Raw genomic sequence first — 18,723 nt, 5'->3', positions numbered from 1 at the left:
GGCGGGAGCGACTTCAGAAAAAGATCCTAGAGATACCATGCCAAGTTAAGAAGAGAACCTTTGGCTCACTGCTTTCTCTTTATTTTCCTTACAAACAATGTTTATGGAAAAATTTGGCTTTTTCATTCTCTTTTCTTTGCGTATTGTTGTCTTTTGTGCATTTTTTTGTTTTGTTTCTTTGTTTGTTTGTTTTTTAATTGGTCTTCTCTCATCATGCACTGTAGCCATTAAGGAGATAGGGCAAAATAATTTTATTCATAAGACAAGGAAAAGCTATTTCAATGAACAGTGTAGCTTTACTAATTATCATTGACACAGCTCTCAAGGGCTTTTAACAGTTGATTTTTTTTTTGTGGAATCAGGGCCTAATCAAAGGAAGGGATCCCACTCCCACACCAGTAGACGCTCAAGTACTTCAGTTCATAAATGCACACACTTTGGTGCATATGTTAGGGGACATTAAAGTAAAATATATTAGTAAAATCAGTAAGGGTGGGAATCATCTCTCTGAATTTTACATGGCTAATAGTTAAGATCTTGTACTGATCATTTATGGTCTCACGAACTGTGGAGAGAAATTAGCATGTAGAGATATTCCAGAGAGTGATCCCACACACCCACCTTAGGCATCCGTCTTTGCAAGAAATGAACTGTTTTCTGCAAATGCCTCTCCCTCTCTCTCCTCCCACCTCAATGGCAATACAGAGAACCCAAATGGCCAAGCAAAATGCCACACCTAAATTTCAGATGGGTGAGAGATTGTTAAGAGGAACCCTGCTTCACAATTCATCTGGGAAACGAACTGGAGTCACATGCATGGATACTGATGCTTCATGTTCTCATGGTACAAGGAATACCTCAAGGAACAATCTGGCAAAACATCTATTGATGCATTAATTCTGTGGCCATAGTCTTACCTGATGATTTTATAGAAGAACTATAGGCAATCCCATTGTGGTGCTGATTATCACCAATTTCCAGAGTTGCAGTTACTACAGACTTTGGCTTAAATTCACGCTTAGGCCGACTAGATGCTACATTTATTCTGGAACAGAGAAGACAGGCAAGAGATATACTTGAAGGAAGAAATACTTATGGAGCTTCCACTCAGTTTCAGCGCTTTGGTGTTTGACAGGTGGGGGAAAAAAAAAACAAACACAATCACCTTCTGATGGTTTTGTTTTCAGGCTTTTTTGGGGCGAGGGTGTGTTTATTCACTAAAAGTTGCTCAATTCTTATGCAGTATTTGAATTTACACAAGTCCCTATTTTATTTAATGCTTTGGTTCTGCTGACAGAGGCATAAAGCTTAACAGCCTGAGTTTGAGAAGTGCTGAGCATACACAGCTGCCACTGAGTTCAGCAGAAGTTCCAGGAATGAGCTCTCTGTAAAGCTCAACTGCAAATGACATATGCAGAAACCGAGCCAGGATGGAGGCCCAGGGACTGCATCTCACACATTGCTTTTTTATTAGGGAAAATGGGAAACAACCATTTGGTCAGCACAACCACCTTAGTACCTCTTCCTGTATGTGCATGTGGCCCAGCTGAGACCTCCTTGTCTCACTGGCCCCTCCAGCTGGGATGGTGCAGGGTGGCTACAGACACAGGTACCCCTATGGCAATGTTCACAGCCACCACGTCCACCCTGCAAAGCCCCAAACAGTTACCCCAACTCTGCAACTGTAGCGTTGGCCGACTCTATGGTGATACTCAAGTCATTCAGGTCTCCTGTTCTCTGCTGGTTCTCTGAGTGACATATAACAAATAAATGATAGCAGCATTTTTCTCTTCTATTAGGATGACACAAAGTATCTGGGCCTTTCATCAGCACATTACACCACAGCTGTGTTCCTAGCCAGCTGGCTATTTCCTTACCCTGCTGCAGAATTTTGTTATACCCCTTAATCTCAATGAAAATAGGCCAACTTCTCAGCAAAGCCTCCAAAACACAACTCAAAGCATGCAGGTTTAAATAAACCTACAGACAAACAAAGGCTGTCCTGATTAACCTCCACAGATGTGAGTAAGGAATTCTGCACTCACTCAAAGCTCTCTGGGCAGATCCTGCATTACATTAAAGGCTCACGGCACAGCAAGAAGCTGCCAGGTGGCAACGGTTTAAAGCAATGAAGTCCAGTAAGGCACAGCGCACAGCAAATGTACATCTGTGAGATGGTGCTACAAGATCTGTTGCTTCAGTGACTTTTCACATTCATGAACCTCAGCTGCAAAAGAGGTTCATAATTGTCTGATCGGTTCAGTCTTACCGGTTTTGCAGCTTGCTCTGCAGATCCTCCAAAATTTCTGTGGATTGTTTATGATAATCTAGTGCTGCTTCTACAAACACAGCCAACTGGCTAACTTGTTCTACCTGAAACATAGAAAGGAAAATAGCTGTAAGGATCCTGCAGTACATTCAGCTGAAGGATAAACAAACAGATCATTCAAAACAGACCTGGTATCTCAAAAGACCATGATACCTTGTGGAGGCTATTGAAAAAGAGCATATGTGATTCTATCAAAGAAACTGCCAGTTGGAAATTGCTAGTTCACTAACTCAGGGCTGGGTCCTTGAGTCATTTCCTTTCACAATGTGCAAATCCCTTTTGCTTTCAACTTCCAAGCCAGCTGTCTGTCAACACCAAAGTCTGAAACAGTTAAAAGGACGTGACCCCTTAGCAGGTGAAAGTGGGGCTTTTCTGATCAGCAACCTTGGAAGAAACCACACTGTGACAGCTCTTATGACTCAGACTCATTAGTGTTTATTAACAATGTTTACAAACTGCAGTTCTGAAATGATCTGGACTTACCTCACTAGATGGCAGCATTTATAAACCAATAAATGAAACACGATTTATCTACTTGGATTTAAGACGTATCAGCCAATCACTCAAAAATATGAATGCTGAGGAAAGGGAGAGTGTGAAGGAGAAAAAAACAAAGTATTTTTATTCATATGGTAACAATCTCATTCCCCTAACACAAACTTTTAAGTTCAAGCTGTACTGGGGATGGAGCAGTAACAGATATTTATTTGTCCTCTTCCTTTAAGACAGCGTTAAGAGGACAGACCCCAAGAAGTCGAATATGTTTCCATTCCGTTGTGATGTCTTCAGACACTGGATCACACGAAGGTATCCAAGTAAACTTTCTGTGAATGTTTAATGGACCCATGGCAATTTTATGCTATACTTTGCCTGCTTTTCCTTGGTTAAAAAGATATTAGAAATTCTGCCAGGACTCCAAGAGAGCCAAACATTGTCACATAGCATACTGAAATGAAACGCACAGAACCAAATCAACAGCTGGTACAATTCCATCACAGTCAAAAAGAGTAACGTAAACCAGCTGAGCACAACTCACAAAGCGCCTGGGGTTCGGATGGGGTGGTCAGAGAAAATGGATAGACAAGGACTGTCCAAGACTAAGAACTAGGAGGGATATGGAATCGTGGATTAGGAGAAGAGAGAGAGACTGGGAAAAAGCCAGAGAAGCCTGAGGGACTAAAAAAGCCACTTAGCAAGAGGAGACTGGCTGAGTGGGAAAGGCAGGAAGATGGATCTGATAAGAAGTGCATGCAACTGTATGTATGTGGGAGGTCTGGAACTAGCTGTGCAAAAACCTGAGAAATAGATGTGGATCAGGACTGAGTCTGGGAAAGTCACCTGGCAAAATGGCTGGGAATCAGAGCTCAGAGAACAGAGATTGCAGGGCCAGGGGACCAAGAAAGGGAGACATTTGGGGAACTGGAAAGGATGGGAAGGAAGTGATTGCAGTTAAGATCTCTGCAAACCCAGCAAGACAGTCTGGGGTTAGATGACAAGGCTGTAATATGAAGTTTGAGTAGGACAGACAGACTGGGTCAGCATGGAAAATGGAAGGGAATGAGCATAGAGTTTTCTTTAAATAGAAAGAAAAGAAAGTGGGTATGGAAAAAACCTCAAAGGGACACCAAGTTCACACTCTCCCAAAGGCAGAATTAGTTATACTAGAATGTGTAACTCATCAGCTCCCTAGTGGCTCAGCTAAACCATTCTAAATCCATGCACTGTTTTATCTTCAGTTTGGTGCTTTGACTAATGATAAACACCATCCAAAACATTTCTCAGCTGCTTATGCAAGGCAGAATTATAAAACACATACACTGCAACCAGGCAATTGGTAGAGCCTACACTGGAATAGTGCACTGGAATTGTTGATTAAGGATGTTACGGTTTTTGATGCCCTCATGGAAAGCAAGAGGCTTACTGACTTATATACTGCTATAACAAATGTGTCCCACTCACAAACAGTTTAGGACCTACAGGCTAGTTTATAACTGGCCATTACACAGGTGTGCATAGAGGGAGAAATTGCTTGCAGTTAAGTATTCCCACTTAACAGTTCCTCCTTGTTGCAGTTTGCTCACAAAGGACAGCACACTTCTTACTTTCTAAGTGTGTTTTCTGTGATGCTGCATCTACAGAAGAGAAAGCTTTGGAATAGTCCCAGATAGGTTCAGCTCTCTTTTCCTACAATTCCATGATTACATGGGAGAAAGCTCATCCTGCTATTCCTCTTTGTGTGGACAGAAGAGAGGATTATCCTGAATGACAACAGCTGGACATAATTTCATGATAGACTTGGGACTCTGAGCCAAAGTCCAGGTAACTGAGCCCAAGCCACAAACAAACTCTATGGAGTAATTTTCAGAGCCAAACAGTAATATAATAATGATTTTTCAGAGGTAAAATCATCCAGAGACTTCAAATCAGCAGCAAAGTTTTGGCTAAGTGAGCTACAATTCAGAAAGTGCAAGGTACATACCCTTGCTCATAGTTTCAGCAGTAGGTCTGTGACTACGTTAACCTCGCAACATTATCCCTCCCACTGATCAAACTGCCTTCTACTCTCAGATAGTTCATTGCTCAGAGATTATAAAACTACTTAAGACCTCTGTGACAATCTTGTCTGAGCCACTGTATCTCTAGAAGAAATTCCTGAACTCTGGAGTTCTCCCATTCACTGCTGGGCATTATGTTCCTCTCTGACAGGAGATTAAAAGAGGAAAGAGGCACACTTTCTGCTTTCATACCTTACCTCCTAGGAAGGATGGGATATGCTTTATTCAATCCCACACACACCGCCCTCCTGGATGTACTGCAGCAAACAAAAATGCAGGACAGACTTACATCATTTTCTAAGAAATTGAACATGCTTCTTTCAGCCAGTTCCTTTGACTCTTCAAATTTTTCTACTGCTTGTTTAACTTCTTCATCTGGTATCTTTCCAAGACGTTTCTTTTTATAATCATAATCCAAACGGCGTCCTTCTAGTTTCTTCAAATGGTGCTAGATAAGACAGAACGCATATGAGGAGGTCGAAACAAACACACTGTGATTTAAGAATGTTTCAGTTGTGGGTGCAAACATAGAGAGATGCAGTATCAAAGCAGTACAAGGCTCAGATATTATCCAGTCCATCCCTTTGAGCTATGGCAACATCAGGTAAGTCTAGGACTGTATACATGAGTGTAATTTTAAACTGCATAGAGTCTAAATAAACAGCCATTTGTTAACACTTGGGGAATTGGCTACCTTGATTTGCTAAACTTAGGCATCCAACTCATTTCAGGTTGTCTAAATGAGAAGCAGGATTCAATCTAAATATATGTGTGTCCATGTTCTACATTTAATTCAGTTTTACCTCTTGAACTGTTTGCTATATGACAGCTAAAAGTTAAAGGGTTATTTTCCCCTCTCATTCCATAAGCAGTGCTCCAAAAAATCTTGTATTCTTGCTTTCCTTCTGAGGTGTCAACTTGACACTTCTATGTGGTATAACTACACAAGCTTTTCTGCTGCTAAAAATCATGGGACTGACAGATTTACAGAATGGACTCAAAGCGACAGTACAAAATGCTCATTAAGGCCAATGTCAAACAATTTCTTTTCATCAGTTCGGATGAACTACAGTTGAAAACTTACGTATCAAAGGAGACAGCCACAGACATCGAGACATTATTACTATCTTTTTGCTATGCTTTCCACATCCATTTATGTAAAGCCAAATAAAACCTTCATTTCTGCATTTCATCAGGGTTTTACCTTGCTTGTTACCCAAGTCAATTGGAATCAACAGGCTCAGACAGAGACTGCCTGGCTTTCTTTGAACTGTCACATTGTAAACAGAAGCACTGAAAAACTTAACGCTAAAGGTTAAAAATGTGTTCCTCAGCTTCCTATATTTTTCCTGTAGTGGCATATGACACTTCAACATTTTACAGCACTTTTCAGATAATTTTGTGATTGGCCTGAATAGCCTTTTTCAACAGTTATATTCATCCTCCACTATAAACAGCTTTAGACTGACAGAGACAGCAAGATAGGATAATCAGTCGCAGTAAATCACAGCCCACTCACATGTTCCTAAGAATTAATAAAAATGGCAGTTAAAATAAAATACCAGAAAAATAATGTAATTTATATAATTTTCTTCACTGTCTTTCTTGTACTGAATGTACAAGTAATATAGCGAATTGAGTAAGTTAAACAAATAAGAAATAGCCAGGCATTGATTTTAAGCAGATTTCATCATCACTGTTTTGCTAGAGCCAAACTCAAATGCAGTAAGATTTATTTACCTTATTGCTTTCAAGAAAAATACCTCAGGGAACTATAGTTTGCTTGACTCTGATTATTGACAAGTGAAGCTTTAGTCCGGAAAACTTACCCCAATCTCTTTTAAATCTTTGTCCTGCAATAACTGTAGAGGATCAATAAAATTTTGTTTGACATTAATATCAAGTGAGTCCTTCACCTCTGCCATTTGCTTCATGCTCTCACCAGCATCCAGTAGTGCAAGGCCTATGGTAAAGAACAGGCTACTTATATCTTGATATATGTAAAAACAGAAAATTTGTCTCATGAAACAGCAATTTCAAATAGTTATCTTTGTATTAGCTGCAAGGCCTTGAAGAGTAAAAAAATAACTCAAGCTATGCATTGGCTTATGCCCTACAAAAAACCAGAATGGAAAATTTTCATTCCAAAGGATACTTTGTTTTTCTCCCTGATGCCCTAGGCGAAAAAAAAAAACAAAACAAAATTGTTTTCCCTACTGTATTTGCATAGGTTACAAACCTCCTCCACTTTGAGGACTACAAACCAAGCCAATTCGTTTGTACAACTTTTGCGATATTACTAAATACACAAGAAGTGAGTAACTTCTTAATCACAAAATCATGTTTTACAGCTTCAGTTTCCAGCCAAAACCAGGATGCTCACACACACTGCGGGTTTTTTTGCCAAACCTCTTTTTGGTCAAAATTGTTGCCGCTTCTCTAAAACCACCTATTTAACATCACCATACAGTTTATTAAGCACGTATGTATTGGCAGGCAGAACAGTGTTTGAAATGTCCTTTCCTTGTTTTGTTTAGTATCCCTACTGCTTTTGCAAAAACACAAATACATCCAGCTCACAGATGAGTTGTGCCACTTCACTCTTTGGGAGGAGAATAAATGAGTCTTGGGGTATCAGCAGCATCTTCCCCTATGCAGCACCTACTCGGGCCCGAGTGCGAGGTCCCTACACCTACACCGCTGTTGGTATTCCAAGACAGCCACAGTGCATAAAATTGCAGCTATTAACAACAGTACATAACAAAGCCAGCCAGTTGTGTATTGGCTTCTGCACGTAGTCCCAGCCCATACAACTGTTCCTCGAGCCCTAGTCCCGTCTCTTTCCCCAAACCAGGATTCTCCTTTTCTTGGGCATTTCTCCCTGGATCTCTCCATCCCGGCCGTATCAAAAAGCACCCACTGATTAGCTCTGTGACAATGCTTCAAATTCATTCCAGCCAAGCCAACACACTCTGCACGCTCAGCAAGCAAGGCCTCTATCAAGATTTTGGCTGTGAAGTACCAGCCTATTTTGAGAGGAAATAGGTAAGATTTGATTTACCAAAGAGTTGTACCATGGCCAAGCTAGAGTTCATTTTCATGAAAACAAGAGAATGCATATTCAAGATGCACTGCTCCAGAGCACAGAAATACCAGATAATTTAAAAAAAAAACACCAGAACAAGCAAACAAACAAAATCCACAAAAACCAACAGTCACCCAAAGTTATTGTTTGTTTTTATCCAGTTTTTCCTCTTCGTTTGCCTCTTAAATATAGGGTAGCCATTTTTACTTAAAGGTTAAAAGAAATACAGTGTATCTAAGAATTACTCTAAATTATTTAGGTTTGGCAACTTAGAAACTAAAATGGCTACGGTAATAGTAGGAATCAGACTCTATCAGTGATAGTGTTACCAAATCCACCTGCAGTAGAGGTGGACAAATATGCAGAAGCAATTTGTATTGTTAATTACATCACCCACCCCCTATCACTGTATTTAACTTTCCCTATTACCGGCAGCAGCTATTTACATATGTAAAATTACTCATATGTCACTGAGTAATACTCTGCAAAGAACTTTACACCGAAATATTCACAGAGGAGATGCACAAACTCACCAAACATAGAATCATCGCCAAGCTCTCTGCCATACCGTATCATGCAGTCTCCTAGAAGTCCCTCTGTCTGGGGATAGCCTGTGGTTTTAACTTGTCCTCTGATCTTTGACATAGTGTTGAGCATTCCCAGCTTAGCTCTGTATGCTAAGAAGGACATAGAAAAAGAACAAGAGTTATAAAAACACTTTTAAAACTAATATATTTAAAGCAATAAATCATTTAACAAGCAATGTCACAAAGCAAGTCACTACGCTGGTGTGTAGTAGGTTCATAAGTTTTTCGTTGTCAGTACTTCATAGTCAGAAGTTGAAATAAGATTCCATCCAACAATATGAGTCATAGGAAACTTTTTTTATTCCAAATTGAATGAGCATCATTTCTCCAGGCAGATATATAGTGCTTGTCACCTTCCATGGATATTCACCAATACCCACATTCCCTTGAATATTCCTGCTTGTGTTCACTTCCTTGATTAGAAGTATTGCAGAAAGCAAACACAGAATAGATACAAGCACAGCCAAAGCCAAGTTCATGCTCTCTCTTCTTGCTTGTGAGAACTTTGCAGAACTTCCCCCCACACCCTGTTTTTTTGGTTCCAGTAACCAAGACAGTAGAAGTTTATTCTGCAGAATCACCTGGTACATACAAATTAATTTATTGTTATCCTGGACGTATCATGACAAAAACATGCATTTATTCTTGGAAAAATTTTCCAGTCTACTCCTTACTATTATCACTCAACAGCTTCTTCAACACAGTAATGGCCATGGGCAGGGCATGAGGAATGTGGACCACTGTGACTAGCTTGATCTCGAACATCCTGGCTGGGCCTTGGCGAAGGACTGAATCTTACCATCCTTACGTAGACATAACCCATTAAACTTCTTCAAGGATGTGCATCTCAGAAGGTACTCACAAGAGATGGCACTCTCTAAAGCCACTGCTGTAGCTGACTAAAGATGAATTCAGACAGTTTTCAAAAAATTAAGGTTCTTCCAACAGCTGGTTTGGATAGTGAATCAAGGTCATAACAGAGGAACTCTGTGACTGACTGCAAATGTAAACATGTCTCCTTTCCTGTTTCTTAAAACAACACTTGAAAAACCTCTATTAACAGACAATCCAAAAATCCTCTGAGAAGTTGCAGTGTCCAAAAAATGGTAAGCAAGTAACAGCCCTCTTCCCCATGGCTACAGAACCACCGGCACCCCCGATGGCAGCTGCATATGAGTTAAATTCAATGGCTTTTTAGTTCTCTAAAAAAAATGTTGGCATTGTCTTCACTTTAGGGATCCATATCCCACCCCAGGAAATCCAGCACAAATATGAACACATGTGCTGTAGCACAGGACCAAGCCGTCCAAGACAACGTTATTCATGCACAACCTACACATGCCCAGTAAACCAGATAGACTGTGTGCTGCACATCGAAGGCATTCCAGATCAGACTTACCACATATAAACTTTACAGCTGTTCACTGCACACACAGGTAAAGTTCTCGAGGATACCCAGAAGCCTCACAATGATGACCTAATTAGCTTTTATTTACTTAGGATGGATTTCCAAGCAAGAAGACAATGTTCAGCAAAATCCACCACCGATTGTTCCTTTCCTACCTGGATTTGGCTGAAGATACTCTGTGGATTTGGACAGAAGCTCCACTACAGCTTTATTAGTAATATCAATTTTCTGAAAAAGAAAATTAACACAACTAGCAAAAAGCAAATTGCTTACTAGAAATTTTATAATTTTATTAGACATAATACACTATTCTAGTTGATTACAAAATTTTACCTAAAATAAATACTGTAGCTTAAAATAAATAGCCATGTCATAGTTATGACAGGATTTTACCAATCACATATTAATTGGCAGGTAGTATTAGGAAGAAGAGAAGGTTTATATCAAAATGTGGTCTTGCCTTTCCAGCCCATCAGTTGACTACAGTTTACACATTCTAGACTACAATTTTCCTGCCAGCCCAACAGTTGTTACTAAGACTGCTTTTCTCCACAGGTGAAAGACTGAACATATCCCTCACAGTCTTAGGGTCAGGACCATTTAAAGCAGTAGTTTTCACTGCCTTCCATTCTGATAGTTTCTAAAATACTATTTAAAAAAAAATAAATTAAAAAAACCACACATTTCTGGTTTGTTTCCCTTTTCTTCCCTTAAGGCCTGCACATTATTTTTCCTTTTATAATGCAGAGAAAGGAAATAATTATTCTGCAGCCAAAGAAACTGAAACCTAGAAACCTGTTTGGATCATAAATTCAAAAGTGCATGTTGGAAAAAACCAACACAAGACTTTTTTCCTCAATCTGCCAACAATAAAAGCTGTGACCTAGGTTCACCATGAACTTTAAAAAATACACAGAAAGACAAGGACAATAGAAAAAAACAAAAAGAAGCACAAACTGGCAGTAACATCGTTTAATTTGCAACACAACAGCTAATAGCGAATAGCAAACATCTCAATTTCCACAACAATTCATGTAAATTTCTGAACATGGATTTAAACTAAGAAAGAGAATACTGTATCAGGAGAAAATTTGACCCTAGTAGTTAGATTTTTATCATTAATAACATCATGATATTTACAAAGACTCACTAAACACTGAAGACTTCTCCCTCTAACCTCCCACACAGAGAGGCCCCTCCTGATGCTCTGCACCATTCTTGGACGAGTTTCTTTTCACTGTTGAGTGCTGTCAGTGGAACCTGCTTCCCCTGCTCAAACAGCCTTTGTGGATGTCTCTTCTCCCTTGGCTGAGCTGACAAGGCTCAAGGATAAACTTACACTTATCCTTACACATTTCTGTTTGGAAGAAATGTGGGGTTTCTGGTGGGGTTTTCCCCGCTGCTAAATCTACAATACCATTTTATCACTTGAAACATGAAACATTTTTCATTCTGCAATAGTTTAATATTGAAAAACATAACATTGCTTTCCTTACCCTTTCCATCTCCTGAAAGTCTTCATCTAACTTTGTTCCTTCTGCTCCACTTATTTTTTCACTGAACAGCTGCAAAAAGATAAATTTAACAAAAAAAATTTTCATGATTATTTAATTGCAGAATAAATATCTCTGACAGTCACAGGAATTCACTCCATATTAGAAAATACGCAGCAACCATTTGAGGCAACTGTGCAAGACAAGAGTAACCTTAGTCTTGGAATTGAAGCACTCATTTCAAGAGAGACAAAGATACCTGATACAAATTTACAGCACGCAAACAAAAAATGATTTCTCACGCTTAAACAGTTTGTACCCTAAAGGCATGACCTACACTGCAGACTTCAGGCATAAGGACTGGAGTCTGACTGCAGGCAAAGCCAGAGTAACCCTTTCAAATAAACCATGACACTAGCTCACTGACTGCTGGCGTTCCCCAAACCTGCCCCCAATAAAGCGTTTAGTTCTTCCTCAGCACCTTCTCAAACAGAATTCATCGCACTGAATTAAAAGGGCCCTGGAGACTTGCATAATGTGAAAATGGGTCACGGCTCTTTGTTGCACAAAGGTTTCCTCTTCTCGGTCACAGCCTGCACCGCGCAGGTGTGGAGGGAGCACACAGGCTTACCAAAAGCCAGCGATGAGCTGATGAAGCAGAGCTGGGAGCTGACCTTTCATCAATATCACTGCTACCACACAGCCAAAGAACAGACCTGCTTCAGGGAAAATGAGAGTTCAAAGAGAGCTGTACTGCCGATCATTCCCATAGGCTTTACAGTAGGACTCACAATATTTATGCTTAATATGCCATGCAGCTCACAAACTTCTCAAGACTATTTCTCTTCCAGAGCACTGACAGAAGAAGCACAAAAGCAGATAAAACAGAAATGGAAAAACCCAAGTACCAGTGAGTTCCTGTGGGTCATCATCTTGCTGCTGTAAGACATCACAGCAGAGAAGCAACCCGAGGCCACGCACGGAGGGGGACACTGCCTGGGTCTCTGCAGGTACAGCTGAGGAGTCCTTGCACACAGATGAAGAAAGGTGCTTTTACAAAACACGAAAAGCAGCCTATCAGAAATTGTGCAGCTGCTTTACACTGGCAATTTCTGTCTCCTTTCTGTGCAGTGTTAATTCCTAAAATAATCAATGCCATTTTCCACAGCCTCACACATGTTTCCTTTCTCCAGCATGCACTGAACAGATCTGTGGTTTCCTGAAACCTCTCATGGTGATCCTTTTTCAAAGGCTGAGTGCAGCAGGGGAATTATCCTTCTCAGACTGAAGTTGCAAAATGCACATTCAGTAGCAACCCATAGCTGTCTCATTACAAATAATCTATTTACTTGTTGGCAAAGGCTAAATGCAATGAAGTAACATGATTGCTCAACAGTGAAAGCATAATTAATAATAAATTACTGCACCAAGTAACTAAAATAATGAAATGTCCCACACTTGGAGAGAATAGATCTGAATGTTCTAACAAGAAACACAAGTGGATGAGTAGAAAGTTCACACGCTAACAATAATGCCAGAGAAAAAACCTCCACTGGCTCATTGGAAGGCTGACAAAGTCTGTAAAATGCAACGTCTCATCAGATACACTGGAAGTTTATATATTTTCAGTAAATGTCTTAGGGCATACACTACTTATGCATTGGCACCCCTTAGCTCTCCCTGGCTTATGGATGGCTATACATGGTCACACACACCTCCCTAAATAATAGTCTGAAACTTAGGCTTACTATGCTGCTGCTGCTGGTTTTGCCAGGATTGCAGTTGCTGAGCCAGGCGTTTGCACTTGGCCTGCTCTCCCAGTGCCAACAGACACGTGCCTTCGCGCCCGGCTGCAGCCCGCTCGCCCTCTTCGCGCATCCGCTCAAACACTGCCACCCGTGTTCGGTTCTGGTTTCCCTACTGAAATGTTACAACGCTTCACTGCATTTTGAATGGATAAAATTTGATGCCACTCGCAGAAACTATCTCCAATAACACTGAGTCACTCCTTACAAGGGGATCACTGGACTTGCTGAAGCAGCAGGGAATAAGGAAAGCATCAAGTTAGATCCAGAAGGTCACAGAACAACTGAGACTTCTATACACCAGTTTTCAGAGAGCAAGAGATTCTGCATCAACAATTTACAGAGAGTAACGGAGTAAGTTAATTAACAACTTGGATGGTGGGATACAGTACATTCCCAGAGAGTCTGGAAGACACCAGCTTGCGGGGAGCCATTGATACACCAGATGGTGGGGCCTGACAGGCTGGAAAAAACGGGCTGATAGGAACTTCATGAAGCTCAAACACAAATGCAAAGTCCTGCATCTGCAACGCAATATGCCCATGCAACAGTGTAGGCTGTAGGCCAAGTGGCTATGAAACAGGTCTGCAGAGTAACACCTCTGGTACTGGTGGAAAACAAGTTGAATGTAAGTCAGAAGCATGCCTTTGAGGTGAAGAAAGCCAACACCATACTGGGTTTTATTAGCAACATCATAGACAGCAGGTACACAGAAGTGATAATTTCCCCTCTGTTTAGCACTTGTGCAATTGGTATGAAGTTCAAATAGTTATCATTAAATTTTACACCACTACAGCTTATTTCATATTGGTATAATCGGGATCGGCTTTACTATTCTCACATTCAGGAACACAAAAGCTTTTGTTCTGGTCATATTGAATTTAGGAGTTGTAAAACTAGCATCATCACTCTCCCAATTAAAAGTCACAGGACACCAAATTAATTATTGAAAATGGATGCACAAAGGAGACAGCTGCTGAGTTTTAGTTCTGCAACTATTTGCTGAGCATCATTTACATCAAGCTGCAAAACACTTTGAACTTAGATAGAAGCATGCCCAACTGCGGGGCTATGTAATTATGTGGCAATATCTATCAGTTTTTGTGTGTCAGCTAATCAAAAGCAAAACTGCTACCATCATATAAGGCATGTACTCCAAGGGAGCTTGGAATTACTTGTACAGGAAGAGTCCCGATCTTCTCCAAATTTGGAAGCCAGGTGCCATGGAGTCAGCACCTTCTCACTAGATGGGGCATTTGGGGATCTGATAAAAAAAAAACAATTCCCATCACAGGGGCCACCACTACCTTACTATTCCACTGCCAGGTCAGAAGCTAAAGCCATTCATTAGTCATATTTCTGGTTGAGCTAATTAGGCTTCCTCTGGATCAAAATTTACACCTGGAGAACAGCTGTGAAATGAGAAAAATTTCTTCCTCTCAGGTGGCTGTGCAACTCCCTCCAGCACAGTTGATGTATTAGAGTTAGTGAGGAGAAAAAAATAACCCCTAAATACGAACATGAAAACACTTTCAAATCAGCCATTGTATTATTACCTCTCATTTGTAGTTATATGCAATAGCAAACTACTTTTTTCTGTAACACTTGCATGCTCTGTATAACAGGAGATAAGACCTTTTTGCCTGAAGAAATACTGCAGTTTGTACACAAACGCTCCTTGCTTGCAAATTCTTCCTAGATCCTACTGCTCTTTTTAAAACTGAAAAATTAAGTATGACGTTGTACTATAGACAATCTAAAAGTCTCTGGTGGGCTTATGTGGAATCTTCTGGTAAGACAAATCTGGAAAAAAGCAAATAGGTTTTGAAAGAAACCCTTCCAGATATCGTGATTTCTATTTAAGTTCTGTACATCCAGCTACTGTTAAAAATGCAAATTGCAATTTTGTTCTACAGCCTTAAAAGACTAAATTTTTATCTGCTAAGGAATTTATATTCCAAGAAATTCTCTGAGAAAACATTTTTCCATAAACGTAACACTGAGATTTTGTTCTCACACTAGTTCTTTGTTACTTTAATTTCTTTGAGATAATGTAATTTTCTTTTTATTTGTTCTGTTGTAATGAAGCATGAACACAGCGCACAAACTGTCTACAGCTTAAACAAAAATCTATCCCTCATCAAAACTCTAAACTAAAAAAGCCTCACGCTTTCATGCAATTTTTCAGTACTTTGAAGTATGTTAAGATTTATCCTCCTTATTGCACAGGAATTGTACATTTCTCCATTCTCATATGGATTATAAAAAACAAGCTTCAGAAAAACGGTGTCTTTGTACACCATATCCACTAAATTACAATACTTCTTCATATTTCACTAAGGAAGGTTATTGAACATGAGAAACTGCCAAAAATATCCCACATCATCAGAGCGCTGATAAAACTCCCAAAACAATTACCCTATTTTTTTATATATCCACTGGGTATTTTATAATACAAGTCAATAGGATTCTTGCCAGCCAATACTTGCACACATGCTCTGACCTTCCATTTCATTTGTTTTGCCTTTCTTTAGCAACAGTCATTAACCAGGATTGAACCATCACAGGTTTTTTGTTGTTATTCAGCTACTGTTGAAGCAAGTGGAGCTGAACTACTCCTTAACTGGCCAGCAAAGCTCTCTTGCACATAACCAGCCAAAATATCATCAAATAATATTTAATGACTGAATGAAAGGTATCATATTCTATTAAAGACTTAAGAGCTTTAATGACTTCACCAAGTAACAGCATTAATTTTGTTCTGAAGGAGTATCTGCTGAAATTATCTGTTGAAAGTTTAATCGGATGGAAAATTCCTACGTTTGTCATAAATATGCACACTGTCAAACCCATGAGGCAAAACCTAGATTTTAGGAAAAATGCTTTCACAAAAAAGCTAAAGCTATGAAAATACTTTATTTCGCTCTAAAAATGAAGCAAGCAATCAACTGGGAAAACTAATAGATTTATCCCAAAGCTAACACAGAAAGCCAGGAAATAATACAACTACATGGCTACATTTCCCACAGAAACATATAACTGGGCCAAACTGCACAAATACATTAAGATATATCTTTAAATACAGTACACAGTATAAAACACTACATTCCAGTATAGTTAATGCATACTAGTTACGCTTCTCTTAATAAATCATTAAAACTTCCAGTTATTGCTCTGCAGCCATTTAATTGTTTCAATTGGTGTTAAATTATTATGCATAGAGGATTTAATGCAATGTGACAATACGAATAGCTTTCTGAAAAAATCTTATTAAAGCCTATCATAAACAATAGGTAGAATAAGGAGGCTGGCAAGATGTCTTCTGGCTAAAGCAGAATTTCCTTGCAGTGTTCAACCTCCTGAGAGGAGAGAAAGATTTTCTCTTTTGTCCTTTCCCAGAATGGTCCATCAGATTAGAGAACCAAGATGCCAGCCTGTCTTCTAGGTCAAAAGTAGTTTAACTTCAAATATCTATAATTCCCTATTTGGTGCTCAAAAGTTCCACTACAATGCTATGTATACTACCTGTTCTTCCTCTTTGCCGATTGCTGTATTTCACATAGATTGCTAATTCCCACACTCAAAAAGAAGGTTGTAACTACTTCATGTAGTGCAGACTACCAAGAACTTGAACCCACAACACAGCTTACTTAATGTCTTGCATCTTGGCACATATTTAACAACATAAAGGAGTACACACTGGCAAAGCCATCTGCACAAAGTTTGCCACTGTGACAGAAAAATATTTTTAAAAAAATAAAATATTCTGCTTTATTGATTAGGTGAGTATCTAAAACAAATGGGCAGCTTATAAATACCCCTGTGACTGACTTCTAGAGGTCTAAGCACTCAGGAAAGAAAAAGAAGTACCCCCACTGAGAAGCTAAACTAAGATGAAAATTTTCAAACAGAGATCTAAACAAAAGACAACAGAAGTGCAGCACTTGGCTCCTGGAACAGCTGCAGAGGATGCTGAAGCCAAGCAGGTATGAGAATGGCACCCTCTTCAGGTCTCTCCTCCTGCACCAAGAATGTCCCAAGACAGGGCCTGGAGCCATGCAGAGACAAGGATGTCAGAGCGTCTAAAAGTGGAAAATCATCTGCAAATGAAAATGGGTAATATATACCTAAAAAGGTGTGTGTGTGTGTATATATATATATATAAAAAAATACAACAATAAGGGAAAAAGTCAAATTATAAAAGTATATCAGTACTTGACGCTGTTCTTTTAATTCTACTGACACAGCTCACACTATCCTAATGCTTCGGAGAAAATCCAAGCTTCATATTTTAGAGATAAAGCACTAAACAATAGCATGAACACTTTGGTTGTCTCACTACATTGTGTTTTCAAAGAAAACAAAAATATTCGTGTTCTGATGTACTTGAAAGAAAAAAAAAAAGATTTATTCTGCCCCCAAAATTAGATAAGGGATGTACTACAAAGTGTACATGTTTCGGTCATGAAAATATGGAACACTCTGGCTTACCTCTAGCAAATCATTTAAGTTCATACTTCAGTAGGTGCTTAAGTGCTTTGCCGGATCAAGACCGGAGCACTCAGCACCGTGTATCATCAAGCTCAAAGAGTCATCACCTTTATATGGAATATTTTACAACTTTTTCTTCTACTAAACTTTCCACTAGTAGCAGCATGGATTTCTCCAAAGCACTTGGGGAAACAGTAAAAAAAAAAAGATTTCTGACAGCAAGAGAGAGAATTGTGTTTTTTTTCCAAAAAAACATTAGCAGTAGGACCCAATTCAGCAGCTTGACTAGTTAATCAAAATTATGGGGTGTAAGAAACTGCGCCCTAAAAATCAAATACTTGTTATTGCTCTCATGGCTACGTGAGTGGTATAAACTATATAGGAATTCAACAAGAATGGGTATTTAAAGGAAGTGAAGTTTTCTCTTTTGCTAGCAGTTCATGCATAATTATAAAAATGTAATATAGTATTTTGGAATGTATGTAAGACTAACACTAACTAAAAGTTATAATCATATTGCAGACACAAAAATTAAAACAGTATTCTGGCAGTACCTATGGCAGAGTCCATTCTTATATAAATGCAGGGAGATGAAGTATTGCATACAACTGGGTGATTCTCTTGTCATTCATTACCCATCACAAACAGCTGAACCAGAACACCAAATCCATGGCCATAGGAATTCACATCCTAGTGTTTCACCAAAGATCTCCATTCCCAGATATTTAAAGTAGAAATATAAAGTATGAACTGTAGGATGTGTCTGTACTCCAAAGACAGACCACAACTCTGTGCTCACACTATCTTGAATGAAGAAAGGGCATGCCCTACATCTAAGCTTCCTTTAGGGATTTCTGATGGACCCAATAGCAAATCTTGTCCCAGCAGCCAACAAAGTCAAAATACCAAAAAGGGTTGTAATTTTTTTTTAATATGAAGGATTTAAAAGCTAAATGTAACACATTTTTTT

At 39.3% G+C, this 18,723-nt stretch overlaps 1 protein-coding gene across 1 annotated transcript in view; it reads right to left on the bottom strand.

The window, feature by feature from the left end:
* The window catches only part of SH3GL3 (SH3-domain GRB2-like 3), an 18,500-nt gene extending 6,974 nt beyond the window's left edge, over positions 1-11,526 (bottom strand). The window contains exons 1-7 of the mRNA XM_010286916.1: positions 11,461-11,526; positions 10,120-10,192; positions 8,503-8,646; positions 6,714-6,847; positions 5,174-5,332; positions 2,270-2,373; positions 918-1,045 (exon numbers count right to left, since the gene is read on the bottom strand). Of these exons, the coding sequence (XP_010285218.1) occupies positions 918-1,045; positions 2,270-2,373; positions 5,174-5,332; positions 6,714-6,847; positions 8,503-8,646; positions 10,120-10,192; positions 11,461-11,469 (751 nt within the window). The 5' untranslated portion in view covers positions 11,470-11,526. The remainder of the gene's footprint in view (positions 1-917; positions 1,046-2,269; positions 2,374-5,173; positions 5,333-6,713; positions 6,848-8,502; positions 8,647-10,119; positions 10,193-11,460) is intronic.
* Positions 11,527-18,723: the final 7,197 nt, after the last annotated feature.

The sequence above is a fragment of the Phaethon lepturus genome, unplaced genomic scaffold (genome assembly GCF_000687285.1).
Source record: "Phaethon lepturus isolate BGI_N335 unplaced genomic scaffold, ASM68728v1 scaffold22245, whole genome shotgun sequence".
Taxonomy (NCBI): domain Eukaryota; kingdom Metazoa; phylum Chordata; class Aves; order Phaethontiformes; family Phaethontidae; genus Phaethon; species Phaethon lepturus.
Note: the sequence above shows the minus strand (reverse complement) of the source record. Positions and strands in the feature narration are given on the sequence as shown.